This window comes from Apis dorsata, unplaced genomic scaffold (genome assembly GCF_000469605.1).
Source record: "Apis dorsata unplaced genomic scaffold, Apis dorsata 1.3 scaffold_113, whole genome shotgun sequence".
Lineage (NCBI taxonomy): Eukaryota > Metazoa > Arthropoda > Insecta > Hymenoptera > Apidae > Apis > Apis dorsata.
In genome coordinates, this window is record NW_006263408.1 from 1,026,438 (window position 1) to 1,036,666 (window position 10,229).

A 10,229-nucleotide genomic window follows, 5' to 3' on the forward strand; every position below is an offset into this window, starting at 1 on the left:
TATTTTTCCCTCCCTCTCTCAATTTTATTAAGTATCAAAATATAAAATTAGACATTAGAATAGATCTGTAAAATTCGTAGGCTTTTTCACGCAAGAAGTGATCAATGGGAATAACTTGTAAAGCAATTTCTCCACGTATTCAGTCTTTTTGTCGATCAGTCGTTTATGCATCGTGGAGATGGTATTAATATCCAATTGAAAACCTTCCCTCTCAGATTTTATCCACTTGACGTCGAAAGAAAAATTTTTTGGAGTAGGATTCCTAAAAAGAAAAAGTAAATAAAAAGAACATCATTTTATTAGAGAGAAGGATGATAATATGATTTTCCAATTTTATATTTCTTCTTAAAATCTAATAAATCTGATTTAAATTGCTCCAATTCTTTTTCGTGTTATTAAATATTCTTTTCACAAATCAATAGATTATATCATTCTATATATTTCATTTCCTTGTCCTTTTCTTTTATTTACCCATATTTAGCAAAGTTAGCCCACAAAGCAACCATCTTCTTCCTAAATCGATTGAAACTGTTCTTAGGATTGGATGGCGTGCGAGGTAATTTTGAATTGAATATATATCCAACGTCGTCAAAATGTGCAGTTCCTGAAAGAAGTTTTTGTTTTTTTTTTAAATAAAAAAAACAAAAAGAAAGAAATCGTCGAGAAATCCTTCTTCAACAATACCGTTCAATGGATTGTCCTTGAATTTGTGCAAAGCATATTTTGATTGATACGACAACCTGTAATAATAAATAGGATGGCCCTTATTGTGCTTTGCTAGCAATCTTTGAGTCAAATCGATAGGGCCGCTGAAAAATATATCCATCCCTATCTGTGTGAATCCAGAAAACAATCCAAAAATCTGAAGAGAATTATTAACTTGAGTAAACAAAGAGATACAAATTGTTTACCTTCTTGACCTGCTTGAAACTAGCTTTAACGAGATCGTTTACAACCCGCGCGAGCAGTGCTTTCGGCTCTTCACCGATATCTCTATTTTCTTTAGCAGCGTTTTGTAGATATTTTTTCGCCCAATTGATCGTGTTTGCCACCCCGATTGGCGCTGGAAATTTTTGTTTAAATAAATTTTTCGTCTTTATCGAAATAATTATTTGCCGTTATATTAAGTTTAATCAATAAATCTTGGACACTTACGACCGAAAAAGAAGAAAACTTCGTCGTGAGTGTAACCCAGCATTATATCGTGACGATAAAAATCCCCGTTGTGATATTTCGTTATTGGACATTCTGTTATCACCGTGCTATTGCTAGGATCGATGTCGGGATCTTCTATAGTAGGTCGAAATGGAAGCAGGTTCTAGAAGAATACGAAAAATCGGAAAATTGGAAAGCATACAAGACACATTTGAAGATTTAATTTTATTCGGGGGAATTAATTACCATTTCAACTTTAGTCGATGCGCGTATGAGTTCCATCAGAGGTACTTGGCGAAGATAATTCACCAAATCGTCGTGATCCTTGGGGACGTAATCGAGAACGGTTGCAAGTTGATGAGCATTCCGAATCATCTCTTCGGGTGAGTGATACGCCCAAGGACACAATGGGCTGCCGCTCATGCTGATCGATCGAAGAAACAATCCTGAAAAAGAAAATATAATTAATGAGAAGATTTGTGAAATGTTTCTTATTTAATTCTCTGAATGAAAATTTTTATAAGAAAAGAATTTTAAAATCAATTTTTATTATTATATATTTATATATTTATTTATTTTTAAATATAGAAAGTATCTGTAAAATTGCACAAAGTGTTAAGTTTTTATTCATTATGCATAAAAGAGGAATTGAATGATTATCCTCTCAATCTGTCTATCGAATTTTATAGATTTATAGATTTATTTTTGGTTTATCAAAAGATAACCTTTCTTTCCTAATTTATCTTATGCTACACAGAGAATTGATATATTTTGGAAGTTTTCAACTGACATTTTTATTTCTTCCAGAGATGTGTTCATACCAATAATTACGAAATTTATCGTTTGGATCAGAAATGATCTATAATAATTGATAATATCACAGATAATTAGATTTCTTTATAACTGAATACAAAAATGTATTCCAATATTAAATATAATAATAATCGATATATTTTCACAAAAATTAAAATTAGATTTGTGATAATAATTTTCTTAAACGTGTCAAAAGAGTAATAATATAAGAACATAATAGATTTCTCTAATCTTTTTCAATAACGAAATTAAAAAAAAGAAAAAAAAAGAAAAAATTTCAGTTTATACCTTTGGACCGTTCTGACAATATGTGGAAACCAATGGAACTACTACCAGCACTTTCCCCAAAGATTGTTACTTGATTTGGATCACCTCCAAACGCAGCTATGTTATTTTGCACCCATTGGAAGACTAACCGTTGGTCTTTCAAGCCAGCATTGCCAGTTGCATTAGGATGTTTCAATGCCAGGAATCCTGATGAATTAAAGTAGAATTAAAGAATATTTGAAGGATAAGAAATTAATCAAGATTTCTGAAATAATAATAAATAAAAAAAAAATATACCTAGGGCGCCAAGTCGATAATTGAAACTGACTAAAACGACATCTTCCTCCAGAAAGAAATCAGGACCGTACAAGGACGAATTGCTGTATCCTGAGAAATAACCACCACCGTGTATCCAAACCATGACCGGTCTCAAATTTATCCGTTTCTTGAATTCCACCTGTTACCATATTCACATGCACTTTAAATAATTTGATTCGCGCGAAATTTTCGAATATTGGATTCGAGACAATTTATATAAATGCTCCAATTTTTAATATTCAGAAATGAAGATATTGACTTTATTTTTTCCCTAATTAGAAAAAGATTCTATTTTAAATTCCTTTCCTTTTTCTATGTAAAATAAAATGACTCATCATATTGAAATATTTTTGACGATTGTCAGAGAATTATTTGTCAAATTATTATTTGATTAACTTACCTCGCGAGTAAAAACGTTCAAGAACAAGCAATCCTCGCTTCCCATGTAGAGAAGCGATAAATAGTCCCATTGAGCGCATACGCTGCCCTCTTCGTAGGCGTGTAACACTTTTTTCCAAGGATCTATCGGAACTGGAGGCTGCAAACCGTCAAAGCAACAAAAAAAATCAAAATAGAAATAACGAAGAAAATATTGCCCTCCTTAATTAAATTACCATCGAGTCCTTTAACTTTTAAACTATTTCCCAATTTTCAGTTTCAATTTCTTTATATTTTCGTTAATGTAAATAGATATACAAAGGAATATCGAGTTATCAAATTTCTTATGTAGCCCTTTAATTAATTATCAATCATTATTCTCCATAAATCAATGAACACTTATTAATTTGCAGATACATTTATATTTACATATATTACATATATTTTGAAACGTTCAACAGGATTGTTTTAACCAAAATAATGGATAGAATATTCCATTGAATTTCACCTTGAATCTCAGGTCACCGAGGGGCGGTTTGGCATAAGGGATTCCCTTGAACGAGGAGTACTTCATCGAGTGCCACACAGTGCGCAATATCAAGCCTCGAACAGGTCCGTTCGATGTGTAAACGATGGGCGTCCTAGGAGAACTCACGATCACTTGGAACGTTGAGATTAGAAGCACGAGGATAAACCAACTCGCATCGTTCATTCTGATCTCTCTAAAAGTTACGTCAAGTCGGGAGAGACGGCGGTGCGTTCACTGGTCTTTTATCTTTTTGAAACGATGCGTCTTCGTTTGAACTGAATATCGATCGACTTAATCAGCATTGTAATTTTGCACGGTATGCGGAATTTTATTTGATTTTTACGCGTTATGCCATTTGTAATTTATATTGTATAACGATATTTCGAATTTCACTTGACACAGATTTTCTGTCCGTCCAGAATGTCGATTACAAAAATTCGATGAATTAATAGGCAGAAAAGGAGATGCTTTAATCTAATTAGATATAAGTATTTTTAATTGTACATAATGACGAGGTTATATAAATAGAAAATTATTTATTTTTAAATTTAAATAATTATTAAGTATTTATTTTATCGTAGGATAGGAAGTTTAATTTCTTTATATTTTCGTTATTGTAGATAGAAAGGAATAATATTGTTATCAAATTTCCTTAATTTGTAGATATATTTATATTTACATATATTACATGCTTACATTCCAATAATAAGGAACATGGATCAGAAAGTAAAATCTTGATAGAAATTTTAGAAAAGACTGAAATAATTCGCATAAGTAATATCGTTACAATCGCTCGTTATAGGCATGGAGAAATACAGGTATTTCTCCGTAAATAACGCCCTTTCGTTGATCGCCTGTGTACGATTTATCATTTGGAAATTGTCACCCATGTCCAATAATTGTCCAGCTTTTCCAGACTGTTTCCAGATTACGTCGTTTAATGGGTTTGCGTTATCAGGAGTTGGATTCCTATGAACATTAATGGAATATAATAACATGTAAAAATTTAATTAAAATATATCTATGCTTTCTTAGTTTATGATATGATATAATATATAAAATATAGTGATTCATGTATATTACAACTGCATTATATCTTCTTGATAATTTTTTTATATATATATTAAAAGATGATTTATGAAAAATATGATAAAGATCAATGAAGTGTTATGTTTGTATATACATAGTACTAATATATTCATGAAAAATATTTTGAAAGGTTTTGATTCTAGAGATCAAAATAGATATAAAGTTGGTATATAGAAAGGTTGATTAAAATTTATTTATTAAATTATTAGTTAATTGAAGTTCCACTCCTTTGTTCCAGCTTTGTTTAATTTAAGCAAAATTCATTGCTTGTAACTTAATAAATAAATTTCAATATGTATATTGATATATTTTTATGTACCAATCTATATGTAAGTACTGCATATAATAGAATCTATATTTATCAATGTTTGTTTTTCCAGAAATATATTAACATCCTTGTACACAATCAAACTTTTACAATTTGAAAATTTTTATTTTTATTTATTTTGTTTATTTTTTTTTTTATGAATTTTATTTACTTCTTTTTGAAAGTATCTAAAAGTTAATGCATATCAAGTGCATTGTTTCTGCAATTTGAATTGATTTTTACAATCTGTTGATAATAAATCAAAATTTATGTTACTTGTAACATAATTCATAGAATTAAAACTAATTAAATAACGAATCAATATCCAATTATTCGATTATCTCTTATCTTTTTAATTATATAAAATATAATTATATATAAAAAATGATTTTTAATTACAAAAATATTAACCCTTGTGTCAACTTTTCTTAAATATTTGTCATTCGATAATTCCATAACTAGAGGATCTTATCTTATCCTCGAAATTCAAGATTCAAATATAAAAAGAATTAGAACAACTATGATGAAAAATGATGGCATACCCGTATTTCGCAAAATTTGCCCACAAAGTGACCAATTTTCGTCGGAACTGATTGAAAGGATGCTGAGGATTAGTAGGAGCATTCAAGCTTTCCACGTTGAAAAGTAATCCAATGTCATCAAAGTGAGCGATACCTGAATTAAATTATTAAATATCAATTATTAATATATGTTCATTTTCATTATTATTATTTTTTTTTTAAATACCTACCCGGTTCAGGTATACCGTCCTGTGTATGCAGCGCATAATTGGACACGTATGACAATTGATAATAATAAACAGGATAATTGTCGTTACCATGAACGAGCAATCTCTGAGCAAAATCGATTGGTCCCTTCATAATGAAGTCCGATAATACCTAACAAATATTTTAAAGATATCAACCATATTTTTAAAGATAAGCAATCATATTTTTTTTCATGAAATAGAAATTTTTTTTGTAGAGAAATTGAAAATTTTGTACATAGAAGAAAAATTAATAGATACAAGATACATAAATATTTGTTTAAAGATTAATTTGGAGTAGATTTTGTAAATTATATTATAATTAATTGATAAATATATATATATATATTTTATCATTCAGCAAATTCAATCGATGGTAAAAATAAACAAGTTTTCAAATTCATTCGATTTTCAATATTTTCGTTTGAAATATCTTACTGCTTCGAAATTTTTCTGTAATAATGAAATTTTCAGGATTAATCAAAATTATTATATCTATTATTTCCTTTGATTCAAAATTAATCGATATATAGTTTAAAAATGCGTAACATAATAAATAATAAAAACATTACCACTGACAATTCCTTAACTGCTTCGTAAGGTCCTACGAGATCCAGCTTCAAATTAAATATCTCCTTCAAAGCGTCCGCCGTGTCGTTTATAATTTGATACAAGTCTGTAAAAAAAAGATTATAAATCTTAAAGAATAATTACCAAAGCGAATTAAGATTAAATATTTATTCAAAGAAAAAAATAATTGATTTTCTACAATCTGTTGATAATAAATCAAAAATTATGTTTTTTAAAAAAAAATATTCGTACCCTCCGAGAAATCTAACAGTTCGTCGTGGGTGAAGCCCAGCATCACGGGCATCTTATTGAATTTTTGAGACGCGGCTAAGGTTATTGGACATTCGGACAGGAACATGTCCTTTGGATCAACGAGATCGGGATTCTCCTTTATCGGCGCGAAGGGTACCGAGAACTGGTGGCACAAAATTGAAAAATAAAGTGAAAATCTCGTGTCGATGATATTAAATATTAGAATTTTAATTAATTATTTATTTATTTCTAATAAATATTAAAAATATTATGTGAATTCCTACGTCGCTGCCAAACGGGAAGGCACGATTGGTCGTTGCCACGAGATCCTTCGCGTCCGCCTCAAGGAAGAACTTTAACAATTCGTTTGGATTGTTAGATTGAAAGCCAAGCTCGCTGGCTAATTTATTAGCAGTTTGATACGCTGCTTCTTGCGTCTTGTATAGATACGAAGCAGCTGTTCCGCTTTGCTCGATAGCATGATGGAACAGACCTGTTGACCAAAATCACAAACTAAAAGAACTAAAACGATAAGATGAGGTTATAGATTTTTATGCATTTATGGAATATTAAATGTGGAAAGAGATAGAAGATGTTCAAGGCGAAGCGAGATCATCTATCAAATCCTTAAGTCTTTTTTACTTTTTATCTTTATGAATATTTATCATATCATTGTTTTTTATATTAAAAAGAATTTTCATCTCGTTCATTATAAAGTGTTTGATGAAAACATTATTATTAAATTTAAATTTTTTATTTATTAATAAATTACTTATTCTTGAATTTATTTATTCTTTGATTAATTGAAATTATTTTAACACTATTGTTAATACATTTTATAATCTGATTTGAATTTGTTTCGATGTATTAATAGATGCAAATCCACGTAAAAAAAATTTTCTCGAATTGAACGATATATTCGAAATATTTCAAAATTTAATAAGTATTATAATTTTTCTTGACTCTACGTTACAAAAGAATTGAAAATTTGCTTCGAGCAGGATATCGAAAACAAGGAAAGATAACCAAACGTTTTCTATTGATTACAACGATATCATACCACGAGATTTCTCAGAGAGAACGTGATAGTTCACGCTTGCGCTGCCAGCGCTTTGTCCAAAAAGCGTCACTTGATTTGGATCGCCTCCAAATGCAGCGATATTGTCACGAACCCATTCCAAAACCATCAGCTGATCCCTCATTGCGGCATTGCCAGCTGCGTTTTCGTGTTTCAGATATAAAAATCCTGTTAAAAAGGATTGCAAAGGATTAATTTGGATGGTGAACGAAATATCACGATTAAAAGAATGATCGCAGTGTACCCAAAGCACCGAGGCGATAATTGAAGGTAACCAAAACTACATCTTGTTCCATGAAAAAGTCAGGCCCGTAGACAGATGCGTTATTGGATCCACGAAGGAATGAGCCACCATAAATCCAAACCATAACTGGTTTCAGAGTTAATTTCTCGTCGAATTTTGTCTGTGGTATATAGGAAATGAAAGATTGCTAAATAACGATAAATTTTCAAATTGAACGTCAATACAGACTTTACACCAAGATTTTGTTAATTGTTAATTTTTTATTGAATTTGAACTTCAAAATTTATAATAACCGATATTACATATTGAAAAATATTATATTGACTTTTCTTCATTTCGATTTTTGAATAGATAAAAAGAATAATTAAGAATTTTTTTTAAATTGCTAAGAAAATTATGTACATCGAAATAAAGTATATTGATAAAATTTGTTGTGATTCATATACGCCATTATAAAGTATTATTTATCACAAAATTTAATTCCAAAGAAACGTGGAACAAAAAATAATTATATTTTTGAATCACTCTTTCTAATATAGGAATTATTTTATACAACAATACTTACTTAATAAAAATATTAATATTTAATATTTTTCCATTGCAGTTATCGTTCCTGTCCATTATTAACATATTGTATTATGATTTTATATGTATGCACAATTTTATTTTATTTTATTTGCAACTTCATTTATACGTTACATTCGCTATTTCTCAATTTTCAGAGAAGAAAATGAGAAAATTTTTATTGTTAATTAAAAAATTAATTGAAAGTTTTTATAAAATGTTACCTGAGGAGTAAACACACTTAGATACAAACAATCTTCATTTCCACTATAAACATTCGATATTTCTTGAGGACATTCATTGGCCTCTTCAATGGCGTCCAGAGTTTCGTTCCATGATTCTGGTGGAACAGGAGGCTGTAATAAAAATTAAACGAAAAGATTGAATTAAACGATGCTACTCATCTGTAGCATAGATATTTAATTTGTTTGAAAATTTTTTTATAAAATATATACCAAAAATTATATATTTAATGCAGATAATGTAGATAATTGATAATAATTTATTAAATGTTATTATTATATATTTGCACATATCTTTATTTTTGAATGAATTTTTATAAGTTTCATTTTCATCGATATGGAATTTTTATAATCATAAAAAAATAAATTTATATTACTAAATGAAAAATATAATATATTTGGAATATACATATATTTAATTAATCGATATGTAAATAATAATATACACATATTTTTTTATCACCACTGTGATTATAATTATAATTTTTACCCTGAATCTACGATTTCCAATTGGTGGAGCGGCATAAGGGATGCCTTTGAACGATGAATATTCGATGCCATTCCACACAGTAGTCAATGTGGCGCCTTGAACAGGTCCTGAGTTTGTCTGAACCACCGATGTTCGTTGAATATCGGCGTTATTCAACGTCAACAACGAGAAGAAAATCAACAAAGTTATTCCGTTCATTCTAACGATGTCGCTGGAACGTTTCGTTTCTATCTACTTTTATTTTATAGTGGTTAATGACGTTATGGAATTAATGGTACATAAAGTTAAGTAATTTCAAATGTAATTAGAGAATTAATACTGTGTCTCATGCTATCAAGGATATGTATATAAATAAATTGTTATTAAATGACTATTAATATTCTGTTTATGACAGATGGTATATCTCTGTGTGTATATTATAATACTTGTAGAAAAATACATTGAAGATTAACAAATGTGATACATTTTTAATTTAATTTTATTGTCCATTGAGTTAATTAATTATAATTGTTGCATGTAATTATGTACATTTGTGTAATTAGTATTATACAATAGTATTTAATAATACAACATCGTTTATCTGAATTTTATTTATTAGAATGAAATGCCAGTGTCTAATTAAACGAACTAGATACTATTGTTGGTCGAATCTTTTGTATTTAAAATCTTAGATTGTTATTGCTGAATTAATTATTATTTCTCATAATTTGTGTATTACATGTATTGCGCAGAAAATATATAATTAAATTTGTAATTCAATTTATTACAAAAGAAGAAGTTGAAAAATAGAAACAAATGTTAAATTTTAATCATCTATAATTTGATTAAATACAGTTCTTTTGTAATATGTAATTACACGTACAACTGTACAATATATAGTGAATATTTAATAATTACATAATAAATATTTTACTAAAAATTAATAGTATATTATAATGAAAAATTTACCAAAGAATAAGAGATTGATAATTGATTTTAAATCTAATTAATTCTTCTTCTAATCTTTTATCATAGAACATATAAATAAAATTTTCTTTCTAAAAAATATACTTAATACAACTTTATAGATATTTATGTCTATAATAAAATGAGAAAATAAAAAAAGATATTTTATGATTATTTTAAATTTCCAAATCAATAATAACTTTTTATATATTCAATGATCTT

General features: G+C 28.4%; 1 protein-coding gene across 1 annotated transcript; it reads right to left on the reverse strand.

Moving 5' to 3' along the window:
• LOC102681193 lies at positions 1 to 9,397 on the reverse strand. Its single transcript, XM_006612487.2, has 20 exons — positions 9,063 to 9,397; positions 8,555 to 8,686; positions 7,767 to 7,926; positions 7,505 to 7,690; positions 6,729 to 6,937; positions 6,445 to 6,607; positions 6,195 to 6,298; positions 5,608 to 5,755; positions 5,399 to 5,531; positions 4,211 to 4,429; positions 3,440 to 3,653; positions 2,954 to 3,091; positions 2,533 to 2,692; positions 2,257 to 2,442; positions 1,402 to 1,601; positions 1,156 to 1,318; positions 912 to 1,063; positions 685 to 862; positions 472 to 604; positions 1 to 262 (listed from the first exon to the last, which is right to left on the reverse strand). The coding sequence occupies exons 1-20, from the start codon at positions 9,258 to 9,260 to the stop codon at positions 55 to 57; spliced, it is 3,384 nt and encodes a 1,127-aa protein (XP_006612550.2). The 5' UTR covers positions 9,261 to 9,397; the 3' UTR covers positions 1 to 54.
• Between the last annotated feature and the right edge of the window lie 832 nt (positions 9,398 to 10,229).

Coding starts and splice junctions, on each gene's coding strand:
- LOC102681193 (XM_006612487.2), bottom strand. CDS start 9,260: ATGAACGGAATAACTTTGTTGATTTTCTTCTCGTTGTTGACGTTGAAT. Junction 7,927..8,554: donor TAAGTGTGTTTACTCCTCAG/GTAACATTTTAT, acceptor TATATACCACAG/ACAAAATTCGACGAGAAATT. Junction 6,299..6,444: donor ACTGTTAGATTTCTCGGAGG/GTACGAATATTT, acceptor TTTTTTTTACAG/ACTTGTATCAAATTATAAAC.